Raw genomic sequence first — 23,948 nt, forward strand, 5'->3', positions numbered from 1 at the left:
GGGAAAGGAGCCAACCATGACAAATCCTAACTCCCATCTATTCCTCAAAAAAAAAAAAAAAAAGAAAAGAAAAGGAATCTTTTAGGATAAAAGTCTTAAATTGAGCAGCCAAATAATGACTTTTCAAAAAAAATTCTCTAACAAAATAACCGTATTCATAGAAATGATGGTACATGAATGTAACATTTTTACCGTGGTTCTGAATATGTGAATAAAAGATGCTGCATATTTTCATCTAAAACTAATGTATGATTTTCACATTGCTCACATTTTCTCTAAATGGGAAATATATGAACATTTCTGTCTTTTAATTGCTGTGTCAGAGTCAGGGCCACTGAAACTAATCTATTTTAGACATCACCTAAGCCAGACTTACATGACTAGGGTGTTTTAACTTTATTTTTAAGAATTCCCAAGGCTCTATTTGGTCAGCTCCGTTCCATATAATTATTTTCTTCTCCTTAGGGAATATCGCATTTCACATCAGGTTAACAGAGGATAAATAAATAAGGCTGAGCAGGTGACTTGTTGGTAGATATCCTGCTTTCTGACAGCCTTGTGGGACCTGATTCTACAGCAAGCTTTGGCTCTCCAGACCCCTTGCCTAGGTTAAATGGGACTCCATTGAATCCATGAATATTCACATATTCAGTAGAAAGTAAATCTAATGCATCAGCAGAGGATGAGACACCTTATCCCACAGAGCTAGTTCCTTTAGGCTCATCTCCCTCCTCGTTACTCTCCATGGCTGAGTTACATTTAATTGAAGGATAATTTGAAGGATAGAAAATAAGGTGTGGTTTAGTGTTACCCCAGCCAGTAACAACATTTGCTTTTCCACCTGGACCAAAGAGCCTGTCCTAGTGGCTGCCTCCACAGTGTCAGGGGCTAGGGCACATGGCCTTTTTTTCCAGCTTTCCCGGTCTTGACCACACCCCCCAATTTAAGGAGGCAGCTCTATTAGAAACATTATGGTCTTTGCATCCTCTATAGCCATCCAGCGGAGCATTCCCGCAGGTAGTTGGAAAGAGACCACAGACATTGAGGGAAGCTCACTCAGGACCTTTTCTTCACCCAGGCTCTCCGGCAAAGTAGTAAGTGAAGTGTGAGTTTCTGCCTAAAACTTTGCTATTTTTCTTTTCCCCTTTTTTTTGTTTCATTCTGGGGGATTAAACAGTAAATTGATGGGGACTTTCAGGATACAGGCGGGTTTTCTCTTTCTCTTTTCACATTTTTCTATATATTCCATTCAATTACTTAATAACAATTTTCAAAAATACTTCTTAACATTCTTAAAATAGTCTGAAATCAAGAGTGTTTCACTCTTTTCCCTGCTTTATAAAAGCAAAATCACACACGTTTTAGAGACTCGCAGATTACTTGTCAGAAACTCTGAATTTTCCTCGCATATTGGAGCAGTTCCAAAGAAATAAAGCTGTAGTTAAACATAGAAATTCCTTTTTTTTCTTTTTCACTCCTAGCAAGTCTATTGCTTTCCTTTTTTTTTTTTTTTTTTTGTTTTGCCTAGCCCCTTAATGAATTTTTATAGAGAGGAAATTGCTACAGGTTTGAATCTTGCAAGCCAAAGTAGCCAATTTTTTTTTTTTTTTGGTATTTTTTTGGGTGCTTTTCCCTGTTTTGTGACTCCTATTCCTCCAATATTCTACCTGTTTTGGGGGGCTGTAGCTGAGACAGGGAGAGTCTCAAAGTCACGGGGGGATTTCTTCTCTCCCCCGCAGAGCCGGACTTCAGTGGCGCTGCAGCTGAACAGCAAGGGGTGTGGACATCCCCCTCCATTCGGTGATTTTTCTCCTGTAATGCCACTTTGTGGCTTCTCAGCTGCTTTAACAAGCCCCTGTTATCCCACCTTTTAAAGTAGCATTATACGTGGACGAACTGTTCAAAAAATTCTGGGTTATTGAGATCAAGGCATTCACTTGTAGCTTTTCCTTACTGCTTTTTGGGTAAGATTTTTTTTAAAACCATTTCCCCCCTTATTTCATACCATTGCTGGGCAACTGAAAAGAGAGGTATCGGCTAAACAACAGGAAAAACAGATTCTACAATGATAACTCTGGCAGTTCCATTTGATTTGTAAAATGACTGACATTTTGACTCTTCATCAGTTGTGGCTCTGGATTGCGTCGTCTCCTTTTTATCTAAAAAGCAAACCCTTTGTTTCTGCAGGCAGGGGCTATGCGTGGAGGGTTTGCTGGGTGGCCACTGTTGCTGATGAGATTCTTACTTACCTGTTGTTGTTCCTGAATGGAGGGAAGGGACAGCTAATGAGTTAATGTCTGCAAAGTGCTTTGAAGATGAAAAGCCCTTTTCATGTGTTCAGTATTGTAGTTATTAATATTAATATTTGAAGAAGCATGCTGCTTCTAATTGTAAATCAACAACTTCCATCCTTGCCAACTCAGTAGTGAAAAAACAAACATTCAAAAGCAGCCTCACAGCCTCTTCCGTCCTGGTTCCGCTGCTGAGGAGGAGGGAGGCAGAGAGTCTGATTACAGAGGGCATCTTTGCTACCAGGTCCCTTACACCGATGTGCTAGTGGGTAGAGGGGCCACGAGGTCTAAGAGTAGAGCCTGGAAGAAGGTGGGTTAAAGGTGTCATCCTTCAACACCTGGTAATCTGTGGCCCTGGAGTGCTGGTTGAGAGCATGGACCTGGGCCAATTGCCTGCCTCAGATTACAATGAAGTTCAAAGGCAAGCGGGGTCAGAACTGGAACCAGCCGCTGGATTTGGCATCGAGAAAGTGGATGTGCATTTGGGTCCCATTAGGGACAGGCTTGGTAACTGAGAACAGGTATTTAACCTGACTGTTCCTAAAATGTGAACGATGATTTGCCCCCCACCTATTCCACAAAGATGAGTAAACAGCATAAAGAATAAAAGTGCCAATCCTGTTGAGGGACGGTCTGAAGTAATATTGTAACAAATTGGGTGTGTGGGTGCAGGTCCCTTGGGGAGGGTGAGGCAGAAGACAGACACATGGTAGGGAAACATATGATTAGCCCTGACATTCCTCTCTTTGATTACACCCAGAGCCTCAGTGTACTACTGAATTTCTCACCGATAATTGGCATTCTGCCGTACCTCCTGATTTTATTCATTGATGAACAGATCTGTTTTCCACAGCAACTCTCCTTTTCTAATTACCCATTGAAAATTCCCATTTCTGCATCAAGTAGCAGAAGGAAGGGTTACATCTTAGAAGCTGGGACACCCCCCACACTCCCAGCTTTCTTTCTTTCTATATGGAAATTAAAAAGTATTTAGTATTTGAGCAAACTAAATGTGGTATGCAGCAATTTAGTGGCATGGGAGGCAAATTTTGTGAGTATTCAATCCTGGGGAAACTCAGACATGAAAACAACTCATTTTATGTCTCTTCATCTCCTTTGTCCCTGCTCTACTGAAAATGTAGCTTTAGGAAACTCCACCTTTTAATCTTGGTGATTCTCCGGGTATCACACCTGGTTTCCTCCACTTTACCAGCAGGAGGATAATAATTCCTAATATTTATCGAGCACTTAGCATGCTCCGGGGCCCTTGCTGAATGCTTTGCACAGACTACTTCATTTAATCCACATCGAAGTATTTGAGGTGGGCACTCTTGTTATTCCCATTTAACAGATGAAGACACGGAGGCTTGGTAATATGACCAGTTTAGAGGTGGGACCTGATTAGAACCCAGGGGCTGTGAGTCCAGACCTTGGGGCTGGCATTGGATCTCAAAGGAACCTTCGTAGCTTTCAGATACTTACACGAGTTTAGTCTGGATTTTTCTGCTTTGACTCATGATTTACTCTTATTTGGGAGGATACTGTGGAATAGGCCTCTTTTCCAAAGGGGGGGATCTGTGAATCAACCATTCATTGTCAGAGAGATACTCACTGTGTGGAAAAGTTACAAGGTCTGGTTGACTAGATCAGCATATATCTCCTCCAGTGTCTCTTGTGACCAATATCGACTGAATTTCTGTGCTGTCTCCAGCCTTGTGTTGGGTGATGTGACAGATACAGAAAGAATAATAATGGAAGTTCCATTTTAAAATCAATATAATTTTATTTTAGAACACAAGATCTTACCTGAAAAGAGGTTGAAAATAAAAGACAATATAAGTGCTAAGCTATGTGACACAGTCTATGAGTGTTTTGGGACTTCAGATAGCAAGAAATCGTGTCTAGAGAAGGGAGTGAAATCTATTTCTGATCAATTTCATTTCTCATAGAAGAGGATAGATTTGATATTCCATTGACCAAGGGCTGCCACTGTCTCAAGACCTTAGAGGAGAAGGCTGGGATAGTACTTACTAGAAGGAGAGTCAAGAAGCAACTTCTTAGTGAAGATGTCAAGAAAATATTCTCAGTGGGGGAAACAAAATCTAGAAATTTTCAAGCGATGTGGAAAAGTAGAAACCCCCAGAATTTTAGCCTTTTTCTTGCATTTAAATTTTTTGAACTTTTCATTTTGAAATTATCTCCGATGCACCAGAAGTTGCAAAACACAAATCAGAGAGTTTCCAAAAGTTTTAGGTCATTTAAAACTGTGAAAAATATATTGCAACTTATTTTCCTTGATCACCTTTTGGTGCTCCCAGTGAGCTTTTTAATCCAAAAGGGTTCCAGTCAATGGGGAGAGAATAGCGATGCCAGTTTCTTGACATTAGAGGCTAAGACCACAAGTTCCTAGGAAAGGCGAGAAGCCTTGTCAGATGTGGCCATCCTCGGGCACGTGGCTTGAGAGGCACGGACAGGTCCTGAGCTGCAGGTTCCCCTGGCCAGGCTTGTATTGTAGCTAAGATAAAAAAATCAAACTTCTGCTCAGCCTGTGCCACAGATGTCTTCTTGCCTGGTCCTCAGTGGGCTTTGCCTCCTAAACACCTGCCTTGTTGTAATCACTCACACATTTAACCAAGTTTGTCCAGACGCTTCTTTGCTCCTCAAAGTGAGGTCCTCTGAGTCACAGCATCAGCCTCACGTGGGATCTTGCTGGAAATGCAGATCGTCCTCCGGCTGTACCTCAGACCTGCTGACTCAGGCTTTGCATTGTAACACCATTCCCAGGTGATTCCTATGCAAATCAGTTGGGGAAGTGCGGCTCTAAAGAAAAAAAAGCCAAAACACACAAAAAATTAAAAACGTGAACAAACAAAAACTCTTGCAGTATTTTCTGTAAGCAGCTTACTACTTCCTTATGTTTGTATCTAGTCGCTGAAGTGTTACTCCACAAAAGATAGACATTTATATCAAAAAGATGTTGGTTTAACTCGAGAAAGGCTACAATATTTCCCCCATGTGCCATGCAATCTTTCAATGGGTTTGCTCCTCACTGTAAGAAAAATGCTTACTTCTTGGTTTTATGCATAACAATGGTACAAATAGACTACCATTCAACAGAAATTGTGGTTCTTTTCTCCAGTGAAATTCTTAACTAATGCCTACTCAACCCCTGCTTACGGAAGAGAATCCTTTTCTGATTATTTAAATGCAAGTCCTTTAGAAAAAGAGACAAGAGATTTAGGCCATCTGGGTTCTAGCTCTAATACCTGAATGAATAGCCTCTGCTGTTTTGGGCACTGAAAATAATAATTAATAAAACCCGCTATGACTATGAATGCATGAATGCTTACTAATGCCAAGCGTTGTGACAAAATAGCAATAAATAATGACCACTATTTGTTGACCATTTTATCATGTGTAAAGCACTCTGCTAAGCACATTTATTTTATCCAGCCTTTCTCAATGATCCTGAAAGGATGGGTATTATTACCTCCAATTTATTGTTGAGGAAACTAAGACTTTGTGAGGTTAAGAAACTCACCCGTGGCCATAGGCTCGGGTTAACCCGCAGTCTGTAACTCCAGAGCTCTTTATTGCTGGTAAACACTTAACCTCTCTGAGCACAGTGTATTCCAAGAAAAAAAATGGCGGGTTTGATGGCTCTTTTCCAACTCCAAAATTGACTGACTTTGCAAAATCCCTCTTTCTATAAGAGGGGCAGTAAGCTGTTTAACATTACATCCAGAAATCTGAACCTTACAATTTGGGCAGTAAAACAAATGAAACAACACCATGAAAATCATAATCAGACATAGTCCAAGAAGTTGCTTGCCGGATTTGAGAGATCTAAGGCAGCTGGTGTCCTTTGGTTCAGTTTGAAAAGGGCATTATTCAATCTATCCTGTTCCGCTTTCATGTTCTCTTAGTACCTACCTCTGTTCATGATGTCTTTCAGTTTTGTTGAGAGCTTCTTAGGATCCCGAACCATATCTAAATTCTAGATTATATCCAATATGCTCCACACGCTGTGAGTTGAAAAGTAATTATTTAAAATTCTAGACTCTTTAGGGATTTCTTGGGCAGCATCCATCGGGTTAGAGGTGACATTTTTAGTCTTGCAGACCTTCTTTGGATTCGACTTGGCCAAGAATCTCATATACCATGACCTCCGCTATATCCGTCATTGTGAAGCAGAGTACTTAATGTCATTTCTCTAGCTTACACATTTTTGTTTCTAGTTTTTTAGTAAAAAACAATTTTAATTTATCTATTCAGTTATTCATAGTAACTACGATGTGCATGGTGGCCAACTGTGATCATTTGCTGAATTCCATGGTTAAATATAGGATTTGAGGAATGACATTTGGAGACGAGGCTATGGGCACTTTTACTGTAAAACAGTGTACTGAATGTTACTTTCAGTCTTCCAGAGGATGCTCCCACATGAAGCCTGATTGACTAGAAAAAGTAGACTGCTAGTTTCTGCTAGGTTTCAGAGACTAGGATTGACATTGTGGTCATAAAATTCCTCTCATTTAAGAGCAGGCAGGTTTTAATGTATTCCCTTGATGTTTATAAGAAGCAACTCCGTTCTGCCCACTGTTCACAATGCCATTCCAGCAGTGTGACGGGGAAGGATTTGTTTCCATGATGAGGAAACATAAAATAGTCTACGAGGTACTCCTTATTTCCTAATTGCTATGGTACACAGACTAAAACTGTCTTATATTCTCTCTCTTTTTCAGGACATATTAACGAGTTACTCCTTGAGGAAGGGCAAAGCAATTACTCTTGTAATAGTATAACATAAGTGTATTTTTAGTCTTCCAAGAAAGAATGGTTGATCTATGTCAATTTGTACAGAACTTGAAAGTGTTATGCTTTAGTTAGGAGCTGGGGGTGGTTTAGAGAAATAGGAGATGGCTATGAGTCATGTTCATGCCTCTATTCAAGTAAGGCTTGGAGCACTAATTATCAGTGAAGCAGGGGAGAAGTAAGACTGTGATGTTAGCTGTACCCTAAGTGGCTGCTTTGTGAATTGAGTGAAGGTGCCGCGTTTAGTTTAAGACACAGAAGGCAACAGCACATAAATCAGAACACTGCCTTTATGGGTCAGGGTTGGCTACTTAAAATAAGAAGGAATGTTTACTACTGTAATGTTGAAATACCCAGTCAAGAAAATGAAGTTCTTAAAGATTTAGGAGCGAGGAAGAGAAGCTATCTCCAATTCTTTGAACTATTTCTCTTTTCTCTTTATTGCAACCACAGAGTTTCCTTGGGAAACTGTCTAAATATGCTTAAATTTGAGTTCTTGGGGGAATTGAACTTGGTAGCTTTTGTTACACTGACAGATCAAAGGAGAGATCTACTAAAATGACTGGAAAATTACCAATGAACTACTCATGAGAGTTAAGAGAATGATGTAATAGATAAACTTGTCAATCTGGTGCATTCATTAGTTTAAAGAAAAATATGATTCTGGGGCACCTGGGTGCCTCAGTTGGTTAAGTGTCTGCCTTACCGCTCAGGTCATGATCCTGGAGTCCCTGAACAGAGCCCCGTGTCAGGCTCCCCGCTCAGTGGGGAGTCTGTTTCTGCCTCCCATCCCAACCTCTCACTCCTACTCTCTCGCTCACTCTCTCTCTCTCAAATAAATAAATAAAGTCTATTTTTAAAAAAGAAAAATATGATTCTGCTTGTAGTTAACATTAAAGAAGTCTAATCTTAGTGTTGCATATGGATGGACATCATCACAGGGGATGGATCTTTTTTTTGTTCTAGAGATATCTTCACTCTTTGGAAATACTCAGACCATGAGACATACTGTTGCACAATCTAACTCTATTTCATGGACAGGTTCTTTCATTCAGTCAACAAACCTGTTGCATGTCTACTATGTAGGGTAAAAAAAGCAGTCCCTACTCTCAAGCAACTCAGGATTTGGGAGCAGAAACAGACATCTATACAGGAAGTACTCTGGACCAAATACCAAATACCAAAGTAGGCATATTGTTACAGTGAGTCCCATGGAGGAGGGTCGAGGGTGCTCATCTAACTGCCTAGGAGGTTCAGGAAAAGCTTCCCAAAGAGGTAGTGCTCATTCTGAGTCTTTAAAAACAGATTTTCTTGGCATTCATAAAGAAGAAATTCAAACTATTCATTGGAGATTCAAGGTGTTGCCTTGAGGACATGGATGGCAATGTCTTTAGTTTGGCAAAGGTTCTGTCATTTTTCTTTGAATGGATAGTCCTTTTGGAAGTCAAATTCTTTTTCTCCTGCATTCTAGGCCAAAAGGGTGTCTTTTTAATACAAATTAATGGGAATCCTAAATTCTTGATATTAGGAGAAATCCTAGTTGCAAATCTATTTAACTTTTGCATAGCAAATTATCTACATTATCTATGTATCATAGCTTTACTCCACAGTTGAATCCTCCATGTGCCATCTTTCTACCTAGCATAGATTGTAGCCATGATTCCTGACCTATGAAGTTAACAGGAAGCCTGGAGGGTAAGGTCAAAGTTAGAACACAATGCCATTGTTGGTGGCTGTATAATTTTCGCTTCTCTATTATGGAAGGCAGTTTGTACACATTCCTTGTTCCAACAATACCACTTGAAGGTAGTTAATGACAAGAGAAAATATTTTAAGAACTTTTATCATGACAAGGAATTGGGGACAAATTAATTTTACAGTAATAAGAGGCTCATTAAGAAAAGAATAATGCATACATAAAATACAATACTCAACAGCCATAACTTTGGAACGTAGAGCTATATTTCTTGACATAGAAAAATGTTCATAGCATATGTCAAATGTCAATGAAAAAAGCAGATAACAAAATAGCATGCAGACAATTACATCACGAAGGTAAAATTATGATCCTATGTATATGTTATATCTACATTCGAAAAGACATTAAAAAAGACCCAGAGGAACGTTGAACAGCGTATTAGGACAATTATCTCTAGATGGTGGGATTTTGGGTGATTCTGGCATTCCTTTCAGACATTTCTGTGTTTTTGTTGTAATTTCTTCAATAAATGTATGTTATTTTGCCAAAAAACAATCATTTTCGAAACGAAAAAAAAAAAAAAAGCACTTAAGTGTAGTTTGCTATTTCCCTAAAGGCATAGTGTTTCCTTGAAGAGCCCAGAACCCAAAATGAAAAACAGTGATGTCACAGTACTCATGTAGAAATGCAGCCAAGGAGGGGCAGAGTTGATGTGTACTGGATTCAGCCTTCATGAAGGCCTCGTCTCTTTGGGATTTCCTACTCCTGCTGCCTCGGCCTGACATACCCCTGCTCCTCCCCAGCCTCTCTGCACTCTGGGCATCCCTCACCCTGCCCTGGAGGGATCTGGGTGAAAGGCAGCATCAACCTGCAGGTCAGGTCCCGTCACTAGGCTTGCGGAGGGTGGAAAGGTCCAGAAACAGTCCACGGGTAGCATGCTTTACAAAGGCTAGAGCTCTCCCCAGAGTCCCACAGAAAACTGTTCAAAGTCCGTTACTGGACTGATACATCCACATAAACCAAATTGTTATCTTTTTTGTCCTCTGCACGGATTGAGCATTTTTATCTGGAAAATTGAGGAGAGTGAGGAGAGAGAAGCCCAGGAGAAGGTGGCTGAAGTCCTAGAGTCAGATCTCAGCCTGGTCGTTTACAGCATTGCCTGTGTCTTTCTCCTCATGTGTAAAAAAAAAACGATGGGGGGCTTAGGCGAGTTAAAGGGCATGTACACGTTTTCTAACTTAACTCCTAGAGTCACCAAGTATAGTGTAGGGCCCGGGGTACAGAGTGAAGACGCGGACGAAATCCTTAAGTTCTAATGGGGTGTGAGTTGGTGAGACAATCAACAAGCAGCTAAGTGTCATATGGGGTGCTGGAGAACACTTCTGTGATAAGGTGACATTAATGGCCAACACTTAGAAATGGATCATGCAACAAACCTATTCTTTCTTTTCTTTTTTTTTTAAAGATTTATTTATTTGAGAGAGAGAGAGAGAGTGTGCATTCAAGAGAGAGGGGAGGGCCAGAGGGAGAGGAGAAGCGGACTCCCTGCTGAGTGGCGACTCATGGGACTCCATCTCAGGACCCAGAGACCACGAGGACCTGAGCCGAAACCACGAGTCGGACTCTCAACTGATTGAGCCACCCACCGAGGAGCCCCCACACCTATTATTTCAAGTGGATCTTTATTTAGCTCTGCAATCTATTCAGATTCTCTGATTTGAGAATCAAATGAACATCTGATCCACTTTACATTTTTGGTCTTGCGAGACCAAGTCATTCTATTATTCACTAATTTTAAAAAAAAAGAATTCTCTTATGCTGCCTAGGCTGTCTTAAAGTCTGGAGATACAAAGATGAAAAAGGCCTAGTGCCTGCCTTCAAAGAGCTCCGAGTTTAGTGGGAGAGGCAAATAGAAACAGATGTTTATAAACCAGTGCGTTGGGCACAGTGATAGAAACACACGTGGGGAACAGAGCTCAAGGGCAGCTAGCCCTGATTGGGGTGAAGGCGAGGGCTGCAGGGGTTCCTGGCAGCGAGAGCTCCTGAGAGGAGCCTCAAAGCTGGAGGAGAAGCGGGTAGATGGCTAAGGAGCAGGAGTACAGGAGGGCATTTCTATCAGAGGGGGTCACATGAGAAGGGCAGGGAAGCGAGGGCTGGCCTGGAGAGCTTATGGGAACAGAAGTTCTACGTTTCAGGAGCAGAGGTGCAGTGGGTGTGGGGAGGCATGAGGGCTGAGAGGCCGGGGCAGGATCCTGAGGATCAAGTCACTTCAGACACATTTATCTGCTACTTGGCCATTGTTGGTCCCATTCAAGAAAAATGAGCTCCGCTTTTCACAACCCTTTCTACATTCTGACAGGCCTATGGATGCTTCTAGGCTAGGGAGTAAATCTTAAATCACACAGTTGTTTTGTACTTAGGTAATAAACATTTATAATGCCAAGACAAAAAAAAAAAAAATTGGTCCAGCTGATGTTTCATGTTATGTGGGAGGGAATTCTCTTTGGCCAACAAGTCAAAAAAAAGTATCACCCAGACACTCCTTTTGCTTTTCCTGAAAGGGTTTATGTCCCAAGCAGCTGTTCTGTGTCACAATCTACAAGTGGAAAAAGGGTGAGTTCTTTTTTTCTTTCTCCAAAAAATAATACAGCAGTAATCCATTTCTGTCCCAGAGTTATTTCCTGAGATGAGAGCCCTTGAGTGCCCTGGCAACTCCCTCTGTTCAGCTTCCTCCCTGGGCGAAGGGCTTTTCCCCAAGGGAAGTGTCATTCATCTAACGAAGCCGCAGGAACACAGCCCCGCACTGAATCCACCATATGTGGAGCCCTAGGTTTCCTCCCTCACTCTGTCAGCTGGAAAGAGAAAACATATTTCCACTGAACCTTTCCCCAATCCACGTTGCTCGGAGCGGTGTTGTCTGGCTGGGTGATTGAAACTCTTGATGCCCCTGAGCTGGGCTTCAGGACAAGGCTGCCACTTCCAAAAGTCCTTTTTCTTATTAACACCTAAATAAAATAGGAATTCAGAAGAGGAAAGGTCTTTGCTGCTTGTGGGAGTATAGGGATGACTCATACGGCCACATGGTCACACCTCACACTGCGCAATCTTCCACGATTTCCCATTCCCCACACCTAGCAGAACTGACCGCTTATTTTTTTCTATATTGTTGGTAAACTGCTCGTCACATTATATTATAGTCATATGTAAGTCTGTTTTCTCCACCGTCTGAAGATAGAGACTGTCTTTCTCAGCTTTATTCTGAGTCAGAGAGAATGTAAGGTCCACGAGGTCGGGAATCTTTGTTTACCAAGTGGGTCCCAAATGACCAGAAGGGTGCCTAGCTCATAACAGGCACGTAGTAACTATTTACTGAACGGATAAGCAAGTTTCTAACAAGGGACGCCTTCACTGTGCTTGTTACGTGAATGGTTGAGGTCTGTGATGCCTCAGGGGGTCCGTGGGACTTTTTTGGAGGACATCGGAGGGCTGAATGGCCGGCACAAACAGTGCTCCCAAACCTGACATTTCCCAAAGCTATAGGTTGCCCTGTAGGGCCCTGGAGGGAAGACCAAATGTACCCTAGGGAATCTGATTATGGTTAATCCATTCTCAGGATGGCACACTCCATGTTGTTAACTTGTAAGTCTCATCCATGAGTAGATCAAAAAAGTTCAAGTAGGGATATACAGATTGATGATGATTCATTAGGACTTTCGCGTCCGATTTCAAGATTAAAGGTAAGGAATGTTTTAGTAGGAAGGGAACATTGAACTCATTGAGACTGTCTTCATGATATATGGTCAGGACCAGTCCTCATTGACCTATGTTGTATGTACCTTATTCTTATTTCATGCTCAGTGTCCAGCACAGTCTGACATGCGATCACTGCTCATTATTTTGAGAAATAGGTGATATTAACGGATACAGATTTTAACAACATCCTTGGACTAGCCTACTTTGATCTTTGTCTCCCCTTCAGCTTCACCAACCGGGGGTTCTTCCAGCTGCCATTTTGCTGCAATGGAGGTCAATTCCCCTGAAAAACAAGAGAACAGCATCTTGGTTAACATAGCCTAGCTACCCTTAGTTATTTTATTTTTAAAAATTAATATTATTTTGTCTGCACTTAGTTTTGGAGAAAATGCATCATAAGAAAAGTAAAGTTTTAGTTAAAAATAAGCAGCACAGTTCTGGGTTAAGGTATGTCTTTAGACGGTTTTTAGCTTACTGATCTCAACCGTGCGATATTAGCCACTCTGTGAGTGTAGTCCTTAGTCGGTATAATTTCATATTGCTGAGTCAGTTTAACTATATCATTTAAATAGATTTCATAGGAAGGAAGATATGCTCATTGGCTGTCAACTGAATGAAGACAGTGAACCAAAACCACAAATTGAACAAAGACGTATAATACTCTTTTTTTTTTCTTGAAATGTGCCCGTAGCTTTACATATTAGCAAGAATAAAGGAAAAGACAAGTACAATCCAGAAACAGTCAAGTTAAAACTAAAATGTCACGTCTTTTTTTTTTTTTAAGATTTTATTTGTTTATTTGAGGGAGAGAGTGATCAAGAGCATGAGTGGGGGGAGGGGCAGAGGTGGGAGGGAGAAGCAGACTCCCTGCTGAGCAGGGAGCCTGATGCGGGACTCGAACTCAGGACCCTGAGATCATGACCTGAGCCAAAGGCAGATGCTTAACCAACTGAGCCACCCAGGCACCCCTAAAATGTCACTTCTTAACCATAGGAATTTGGCCTTCGAATGCTGTGCCTAGGAACTAAATCTTCTAAATCACTCGAGAAAGACTTTTTTTTTCAGTATATAATATTGAATTTATTAAAGTGTGTGAACTAATGCACTTTAGGAAGCATTTAGATTAACAGAGATGTTTGATACATAAATGATTTTCCTGATGACTGACAGCCAGCTGGAAAATCCCTTCAGCCAGAACATTCCTCAAGCGTTCTTGACAGTCAGATTTTTGGTGTAGATAACAGCTCTGGACAAGAATTACTTCATAGTGTTTCTCCTTTTGTTCCAGATGAATAAAGTTCAGTCCCTTTTTCAGGGTTTCTCTCTGTTTATCTGTGTCTCAGGGTCCTGGTTGATGTGTCTCTTCAGTCGGGCTTTTCCATCCTTCTTCCCCTCAGACCTTTCTTTATTTACTCTTTTATCAAATTTATGCTACACCTGGGTGCTGAGTGCACCTGCTGTGTGTCAGGCCTGGTTGGGCTGGAGGGTGATAGATGGATGGGGATGTTACTCAAAATGACACGTAAGACCTGGTCCTTGTCCAGAAACCCTACAAAAGGTCTTTTTGTAGATGCTTTTCCTGCTTCTTGACTTTAGTTCACAGAGGCTGTGCACTATCCCTGCGACTTTGCAGCCAAGGGGCTGCCGTTTCTCTGTGTGCCTGGGATCCATCATTTCATCTTTCTGAATTCTCGTTTCCTTCTCTGTAGCATAAAGAGGTGAACTCTAGGGGCCCCTGGGTGGCTCAGCCAGTTAGGTGTCTGACTCTTGATTTCAGCTCAGGTCATGATCTCAGGGTTGTGAGATCGAGTCCCATGTCAGGCTTCGCGAGGAGCCTGTTTAAGATTCTCCCTCTCTCCCTCTCCTTCCCTCTTAAAAAGAAATATTAAAAAAAAGAAGAGGTGAGCTCTACGGTTCCTAGGAGACACCCAGTTCTACGATTCGAACCCCCTTTGGCTTCTAGTGCACACACTGGTGCATCCAGTGGCTCAGTGAAGGCTTTCTCCCACGCAGGTGCTGAGTGAGGATGAGCTACTTTGTGGATTCTGCAGCCAGTGGCCCCGCCCCTTATTCAGCTGCGCGTCCTGCAATGGCGGTAAGTGGGGCCCCCTCCCTGCTCTCCCCTTGCCCACCCTGCCTCTCCTGGCTTCCCCCTGCTTCCGGCATCCTGACCTCTGTTGGACAGAGAAGCCCGGACCTGACTCCAGATTTGGAATCAGCCTTGAATCTTTTGGAGGAGCTAAATTGTGAGATCATCTATCTTTTTATCAGTACATAAAGTAAAAATCCAAGACTGATGGATTTGCTGAGAAAGGTTTTTTTAGTGTGTTTGGGTTTCAGAGAAAATGACTCAAACTTGATTAATGGTTAAAGCCAGGTGATTTTTCACTGCTCAGTTCACTTGGTGAAGATTTTTCACATATTGATATACCTTAGACTTATCTTAACACAGTTAAATTTATTTTGGGCCTCATACGTAAACGCTAAATAACACAAGCCTTCTAATCACAGAATTTAAAACTGGGAAATATAACAGTGAGTTTACAGGAAAATGTTATAAATCCCAGAATAAGAGAGGTAAAAGGAACTTTAAAATTAGGAGTAGATAAAGTTTCTTGCCCTTAGGGAAGAAGACCCTCACCCAAGCTATGTGTTGATCAGTAGAAATGTTTAGATGAATTTCTTATAAATTGATTGTGTGAGCGATCCCATGATGCTATCATCGATCAATGGCAATGTGGAATGAACTTTAATATTAGCTGATGTATTATTAACTATTCATTATAAATTCTGTATGTTTTCATATGAAGAAAGCCAACATAAACGTTGAAATTTTTCCACTTATTCTGGAAATGGACAGATAAGTTTAATGTTAAGTCTTCCCAGTACATTTATGGGTCTAAATAGACACAAGAGATCTGAGCTCTTTTCTGACTCTGGTCTTGGACTGTCCTGCCTGATGTTCTGCAGAATTTTTCACACTGGTATCCTTGAATTAACCATGCCTGCTCACTGTAATTGTATTTTGAAAGATCTGATGTATTTGCAAATTATTTTCTGTAGCATTGAAAAAATAATTGCTCAAAAGCTATTCTATATTCAAGGAGTGATTATCACTACTCTCTTTACTGGCTATTCTGAAACACCTGCTTTTTTCTCTTTTAAATGACTGTTGTTTTCATATAACCCTCATTCACTTTTCTAAGAAAATTAGAATCAGGAAAAAGTTTAGAGTACAATTAACACCAGAAATATATTTAGAAATACACACACACACACACACACAGACACGCAACAAGTCCAGACCAGCAGTCACTCAGTTTTGCTTAACAGAAATCGCCCAGAGACTTGGACTTGCAGGTCAGAGAAGGGGCTAGAAAAGTTGCCAGGGAAAGGTTCCTCCTGCTTCTCACACAGAGGTTATCATCTGAGGTCAGCACAAATTACACTAAATTTTTCTTAAAAATGATATTGTAGAGATCTGCTAAAACAAATAAAGGGTATTGGGATTTCAGGGCAAAAAATGTCATTGGCTTAGAAGAATAGATTTAAAAGCCAGCCTATGTTAATTCTCTTTACCAGTATGGGTAATCAAAGTAAACAAGATTAATAACTTCTCCAAAAAAGCAATGCCATGCAAATTTGTGTGCATTGTATTTTAGACACCGAAATACATGGTATTACAAGTATTCAAACTACAGGTATAATATTAAATAATTCTTGGCAGGGTATCTGGAAAATGCATGCAATTAGAAAACCAAACCAAGCTCCGGGTACATATTTTTAACAAACGACCCCACCCCCAGCTGAAGACACTGGCTAGTTTTAATGCATTTTAAATGGTTTCCATTGGTTGCAAAATAAAGAACTCATTTACCCCCAGCCCCAAAAGCCATATCTGAAAAGCATTATCAATGTATGGGATCCTTTTTGCTGTGAATTTCAGAGTCGCTTAGGTAAAAGCAGAAGGTTGCATAAGAACTGCTAACTATTGTTCCAGCACTTTCACACCTAACTTCTCTCTGGGCCTCAGTTTCTCCATCACTGGGACTAGTTAGGCAACTTTTCAGAACCATAGTGCAAGCAGGCAAGTCCTATAACTTCTTCACCCACACACTCTCCCTAATACGGATGAATGCATGAATAAACAAACAAACAAACAAACAAAGAAATAAAATGCATCAATATGAGCTCAGGTTCAATCAACCAGCCCCTGCAGAGAACCTCCAACCTTAGCCTGCACAGTAAGAAACAGTCAAAGAATCTATAAATTGTCTGCAGACCCTAACCTTGGGACACTGGCATTAGCGAAACTAACAGATCTCACACCCCCGATCCCAATCTAAGATTTTGGGAAGGAGTGAGCACAGCTTCATTAACTTTCCCAGACAAGAAAGTCAAAGCCACAGATACCAGTGTCTTCTTAGTTTCTGTTGGAGCCTCTCTATCTAGAGGTCAACCTCTAGATAGTACTTAATCCGATAATCCGCGTCCTCCTGCCTGGTGCCCTGGGCTCCAATTTGGTTAGGCTGGGCCAGGAAGAAAAGAAACTCTGTCTCGGGTGTGGGAAGTTGAGGGTGGAAGGAAAACTATAATTTTTAATTGGGCTGATTGTGTCCCCAGGGGGCTATTTGGTGATATTTTTAATTGTTAGAAGTTGGAAGCGGCATCCCTTGGCATTTAGAGGGTAGAGGCCAGGGAGGTAGCTAGCCATCCCATAATACACAGTACAGTCCCCCCCACAACAAAGGATTATTCGGCCCCACATGTCAGTAGTGTTGAGGAGGAGAAGCCTGGTGGCAGTAGCCCCAAGATCAGGTTTGAAGGCAGGATGGTGCTGTGTGTATAGATTGGTCTAAGCGGGTCTTTGTTGCATGTAAATTACTGCTTCAGAAAGGGAAGTCTTAAAAAAAAAAAAGTGAGAATATATTCGTGTTATGAGGGGTTCTGCTTAGGATGCTGCTTTAATTGTTCAATCTAAAGTTTGGTTCAATGTAAAACAGGCTATGAATATTTTCTAGTTCCCAAAGATGACTAATTCTCCAATTCCTCATTCATAAATTAGAGGTAGCATCAGCATGACTTGATCATTTGCAGTGCCAGAGGAAGGCTGCAAACCATCCCAGCAACAGTTATGGACTTCATGCCACATTATCTGCCTCAGGGTCAGCTTGTCAAAATCAGGATGCATGCTTTCCTCCTTGTAAGGTCAGTCCTTCAGGAGCCGATGGTCATGAATGAAGTGATGTCATAGCCGGGAGGTCGAGCAACAACACTTTGGGGAGTTGTTTGGCCATTGTGTGGGAGGGGGTGACGTTTTCAGGTACGAATATGGGCTGTGTGTCAGGGACCCTTTCATCCAACGGGAGGAAGTGCTCCTTCCTGTTATGCTACCTCAGCAAGCCCATGGTGAGCCCTGGAAGTCCCCAGCAGCGCTGGTCCCTTCGTCCCCTCATGCATCATCCTCTCCTCCATGCCACCGAGGCTGCGGAGCTGGGGGAAGGCGGGAGTGGGAGGGATGGGTCACTCCTGGTTTTGACCAAACATGTCCCAGTCCTTGGCCCACCTTGAAAGCAAGGAGGATGTGTGGAGGAGGTCCCCCCGGGATTAATGACCCCTGGGCCATGCAAACTTTAGGAAGCACCTTGAACTGTTCAGAGGAAAGGACTAGCACTGCCCACTCACCTCCTCTCAGAGTGAGGCCTCCAGGGATAGAGTAATAGGCCGGTGCAAGAGAGGCTGTCCTCAGTGCCAGGTCATGTGGAAGACACCAAGGCCTGAGAGGTTGGTCCCAAATGCCAAAATTTCCTAGGATAAGGCTCTGGGTTTAGGGAACATCCCATGTCCTCTGAGATGGGGTAATTGCATGAAAAACTTGACATTCTTCCACTTTCTGGATCGAATGTTCTTCTCTTATAAATATGGTCACTATATTTCCTGAATGAGAAGAAGTGTTTCAGAAACTGTCCAACAAAAGCCCTTTTTTTTTTGACTTGTGACTTTATTATATGAATAGTATGAATGTGATCATACTTACTAGACGCTTAATTGCTATAATTGTGTAGAATAACATGCTATGAAGCCAGGGCTATTTCAGACGTGGGATCACTGAATAGTTTAGGTGATGTACATATGCCAGAGTGCACATCAGATGTCAGCTTTCGGGGGGCCGAGGAAGGCTGCCAACCACTGGCTGGTTTTAGGCGTTGGCCTTTGTCCTTCCTGTCCTTTTCCAGTGGAACTCGTGAGGCTGGCAGGTCTTCCGGATCTCCAGTGTGGTGCCTGCAAAAGGGAGTAGCATGGCCATGGGCCTTTGCTAAGCTCATTGCAAAAATGAGCTCCAAACCATGCCCTCAGGCACAGCTTGCCAACACAGAGACCTTTGAGATTGGATCTTGCCAATCACTTCATGGTTTGAGCAAATCCTCTTTTGTACATGTTCCTTCTTCCTTCTGTCATTGATTGATGGATCGATTGTTTTTTTGGATACATAACTCTAGTTCTACCTTCTGACCCTCTGGTGAGACAGGAGGGGGACCCACGTTGTTCTTGCCTCTTTCACATGAGACAGGGGACAGCCTGCAGTCTGGACCAGGCAGCTGTGGAATGCAGCCCATCCAATTATAATGGAAAGCATTTTGGAGTCAGAGAGATGTGGGTTAAATTCTGGTCTCTTACTCCTTAACCATGTGACCTTGGACAAATTACTTAACCTCTCTGAGCTTCAGTGTCCTCATCTGTGTAAGAGGCAGAGTATAATTTTGCATGCAAGACCATCATGATGGTTCAGTGAGGAAATTCTTGTCGAGTGCCTCCCACAGCTATGACCTTAGCTAATTCTCTCTCCCTTATGTTCACTGTCTCTTCTCTGCTCTTCTCCAGACTCTTTGATTGCGGTGGATGGAAACATGGAGGGAGGAGTGGAAATGATTCCACTTCTTGTCCCTCCGAGGGTGTTGGCAGGGCAAGATGGGGGCTACTGGGGTGAAGATGGAGACATTCTTATTGAGCAACATCCTTGCTTCATCACTACCCTGCACCAGAAACAGCTCCCTAGCCACCAGATCAAAGTTCCCTTGTCATGGGCTGGTGGTTTACAACCCCATTGTGTAAACAGACCTGGTTCTCTTATCTTGAGTAATTGCAGTTTAATTGGGCCTCCTTGGGAAGCAATTCCCTGCTTACCCAGGGCTGTTCGCACACTCTTCACCTCCAGCCCGCATGTCTCAGGATTGCAGCCTTGCAGTGGTCACCGGGGAGTCTGCGCTGTCCCTGGTCCTCTGGGGAAGGGCTCGCGCTTGTCGCTGTAAAGCCTAGCACGGTACACCCTTTCCTTTTCTGTGCGGATCCTGGAGAACAATGGATAAAGCATTTGGGATTAGAGAAGTAGAAACACACAAAAGAAATGTGGAATATAAGTGAACACTGGAAAATGTGGTTTTTTTGTTGTTGTTCTTTTTCTCCTTGTTGCTTGGGATGGCGATGGCTTTACCCCTGGAAAATTGCTGGAGCATAATGCTTAGGGAAATTATTTACAGCCATAACTCTTAGTGCTGGTCAGAAACATTGAAGGAAAGGGTGATCATGTATATTTTTCCAGCATCTTAAAAAGGGGGGCTTTTCTAAAATACTGGGTTCAGTGAGCACCAGCTAGAGAATTTCGGAGCCAGGACACAACCTACAGGCCATCTCCCGGTATCAGGAACTTAAGGTCCTCAGAGATTAAATAAGTTGCCTGAGTTTACAGAGCCGGCGGGAAGTGGTGTGTGACCCAGATCTCCTGACTCCCAGCTAAGGACACTCTTTACTACCGAATTTATCTTCATCATTTTTTACATATGTGGTAATGTAAAAGAACTTATAATAGACTTTCATTCACACATCTAGCTGTCTTATTTATGATGAAGGGGTCTTCCCGGATTTAGGGAAAAACCCAAACTGCATTTTGTAGAGCACTCAGCAAATTGGAACTACTGTCGGGTCTTGTAGCCTGGGAGAGTTTATCCACCCATGACCCCTGGGCCCGGACCAAGGCCCTGAGTCATCTGGCACCTCTATCTCTGCTCTATGGGGTGCCCGAAGCTGTCGCCTCTGGAGACCCTGGGAGGCTGCAGGCTTCATGCTAAGGGACGGGATAGAAGCCGACAAAGAACATGTGTCTCCCTGCAGATCTCTCAGCAGGAAAGTGTCAAGGCCAGGCGCTCAGGCTGGTGGCAAGGGTCAGAGACCCAGGAGCGTCAGCTGGTATCACCAAGGGTTGGCTGTGGGTGGAGGGCGCTGTGGTCTCCGGCTGCCACGAGCAGCCTCAGCCGTGGTCCCCGTTCCAGGAGGAGTTCGAGGTGCCCGTCTCTGCGACACTGCATCCGGGCTCCGCGTTCCTCCCTTAGAAACCTGCAGGAGGTCAGGCCTGCCCTTTCACCAAGGCCCAAGCCCATCACTCTTATTGTTTTAAGAAGAATTTCCTGGCCTTGAGTCTAAAATTAAACTGCCCTTTGAGAGTTTCCTATTTTGTCTGTTCCTGCCTCTCTTGTGGCGGCACCACCCGCCCCTCCCTCCTCTTCGACGGGAGTGCTGAGGAAGGCTGAATCTCAGCTCAGGAGTATTTCTGCTTGCCTCCTTCCCCTCTGCCTCTCCAGGGAGCAGGACACACGTGCCCTCCCGAAGCAGATGGGCCTCCGTGTCCTTCTGAAGGCCAGACGTGGTTGGCCCAAAACTTGCCCTTAGCATTGCCCGCAGAGCTTCTCCGCGACCTAGCATCTTCTGAGGATGAGGAAGCCCAGACTAAAGTCTATGGAGTTTGGCCCCATGTGGAAGGCCCACTGCACGCAATGGGGTGAAAGGGTTAAAGCTGAGAGACCGTCTGTTGGTTGCACAGACTTTTCCTGAGCATCGACTAAGCAGGAGCCCCGAGAGTTCTTCTGTAGACAGGTACTTTCAAAGCCTCACTCTTCTCTGCTGAAAAATGGGGGATGTGGGATCCAAGCCGTGTTTGAGCATGGTTTTAGGAAAGAAGTAGAGCAACAATATGAAGGCCTTCATAAATTTAAAGGGCACCTTGAATGTCATGAATCCAAACTATGACTATGACAACTTTGGGCTCTAGAGGCTCCCCCACCCGTGAAGGCTGTGGGTCACAGGTCAGGAGAAAGAATGTGGATGGATCAGAAGAAGAAGACGGTGGACTTGGAAAGGAGCGTGGAGATCACCAAGGCCAGCCTCCTCAGGAACCAAAAGCTAGGAGGTTAAGTGACAAGCTGGAGGTGACGCGGCTCCTTGGGGGCAGAGCAGGACTTGAATCCAGGCTCCCTGATTCCCCGTCTTCTGTCTTCCCACTAGAGTGTGTGGACATCTATGACATTCCCAGAAAAATGGCTATCCCCACAGAGGCACACTTCCAATGCTCGCTCAGCTTCGCCCCTGGGTGTAAAATCTTTGTTTTGTTGTCGTCAGTTTGGTTTTTTTTTTTTTTTTTTTTAAACAGCAACATCTAAAAATAGCTCTTGTGTCTCATATACTCGTGGCCCTGGATTCTGAAGTTGACCAAAGAAAAGACAGATTTGCTCCCACAGAGTTTGTGTGCTGAGTCCACACACAGAATAGAAAGGAGGGAATTAGTAGGTAAACACGGGGACATTTACGGTTGCTTGGCTAAAGGCAGATAGGAACTCGAAGAACAGATCACACATAGTCTTATAGACATGCGGACCCCCCATAGGTTTGTGAGGTAGTGTTGGGAAAATATTCCCCTATTCCTTCTTTTCTGAATGTCGGGGGGCAGGGAGAAGGCAGACAATGAGCAAAAGCAATGGTTGCGAGGTTTGGCAGGGTTGGGAGGGGAAGGGCGAGAAGATGCTCCTGAAGAGAGAGCAGCAGGGGGTTGTGGGGGTGGGGGGGACTCTGAAGCTTTGAGAGGTGGAGCTAGGGAGAGGTAATAAAGTAGGTGAGACCTTGACTGGAGGGCGAATGGATGTGGTCCGCTGTGGTGCTGGTCATTCGAGCTGGCTCACCTTCAGAGCAGAGCAGGGATAGGGTGTGCCCATCATTCTAGTAGCTTCCAGATTTCCGGGGCTCTGTTTTATTTGTTTCCAGTGTCATAAAGGTGAAGCATGTGGACTTGGGCTGTGTCCTCTGACAGCCCCCAGGAGGACAGGGCGAGGAGTGCCCTTCCCTAGGCAGCTTGCCACCATGTGTGGGACAGAGCAGGGCAAAAGGTGCGTCTTCCCGAGATGCCCCGACCCAATCCCTCCAAGGCCCTGTGGCTTCCATGCCCCGACCCAATCCCTCCAAGGCCCTGTGGCTTCCATGCCCCGACCCAATCCCTCCAAGGCCCTGTGGCTTCCATGCTTCCCTTGGTGGACACTGGCCAACCACCCTTGGTTCTGAAGCTGTGCCTTTGGTTTCCACGACTCTGTACCCTGTCTTGTTTTTCTTCCTCTGTCTTCAACCAGCCCCTCTTGGCTGTTTTTTCCCCTTTCATCTCTCGTAACTGTAGGCAACTTTACAGACCCATTTTTAATTGTTTTCGGTTTTGTTTGAACTACCATTTTTCTTGACTTTGTACTCTCATTGGGTTCTCCATGTTTCCAGATCTAACTGCACCCTTTCTTGTCCTCTCCTACCCTGCATCCACCTTCGGGACCCCCAGCCCCACCAGGTTGTTCTGCCATCACTCCACCTAAACACAACTAAGGGTGAAATTCTCTTCCTCTCTCCTTTTGTATTATACTCACCTTTGTCGTTATGACAGAAGCAAGCAATCTGAGCATTATCTGGGAATCCCCCCACTTTCCTTCATCTCCTATCAGTTAGAAAATCATGTAGGTTCTTCCTTTGACACATACACACATTTCTTGTTTCCTCTTCACCTCTACACTCATGACCCTGATCTAATGCTCTCCTCGTACCTGGACTCCTGCTCAGCTCCAGAACTAGCAGGATGCCAGTGGAGTCCTCACGTGGGTGCGAAACATAAGGGGTGCCCCAGCACTCAGGAATCAAGCTAAATGATACCTTAATGCAATATTTTCAAAAGTCAGAATTAATGCAAAAAATATTAAAAAACAAAAATTTTAAATAAAGTTAGGATTAGTAGTACTGATTTTTTTTTTCCTCTTTGCCTCAGTCTCCAATATGGCTCTGTGAGGCACTCTAGTGCCTATGTCAGCTTCCTCACCTCCTTCTCTTGCTCAGCCCATTCTACTTGGCACCATCAAACGAATCTTCTAGAACATATTGATTCACCATGTCACTACCTCTGATGCAACTTCCAAAGCTTTTCTCCTGGAGCCAAATTCCTGTCTGGTATTTACAGCCCTCAATGTTGTGACCTTATCCTGTCCCTCCAGCTTTACTTCTTACTAATTACCCCCATGGCAAGCATCCACATTGTC

At 43.4% G+C, this 23,948-nt stretch overlaps 1 protein-coding gene across 4 annotated transcripts in view; it reads left to right on the top strand.

Annotated features, from left to right (window-relative positions):
* The first annotated feature begins 971 nt into the window (after nucleotides 1-971).
* Nucleotides 972-23,948, top strand: part of ETS1 (ETS proto-oncogene 1, transcription factor) — a 128,814-nt gene continuing 105,837 nt past the window's right edge. The window contains exons 1-2 of one of the 4 annotated variants that reach the window (XM_078058778.1): nucleotides 972-1,094; nucleotides 14,572-14,653. In XM_078058778.1, coding sequence (XP_077914904.1) covers nucleotides 14,585-14,653 — 69 coding nt within the window. In that variant the 5' untranslated portion in view covers nucleotides 972-1,094; nucleotides 14,572-14,584. Of the gene's footprint in view, nucleotides 1,106-14,571; nucleotides 14,654-23,948 lie in introns of all 4 variants that reach the window. The other 3 variants (XM_036106023.2, XM_036106024.2, XM_036106022.2) reach the window with 3 other exon arrangements.

The sequence above is a fragment of the Halichoerus grypus genome, chromosome 11 (assembly GCF_964656455.1).
Source record: "Halichoerus grypus chromosome 11, mHalGry1.hap1.1, whole genome shotgun sequence".
Classification (NCBI taxonomy): Eukaryota; Metazoa; Chordata; class Mammalia; order Carnivora; family Phocidae; genus Halichoerus; species Halichoerus grypus.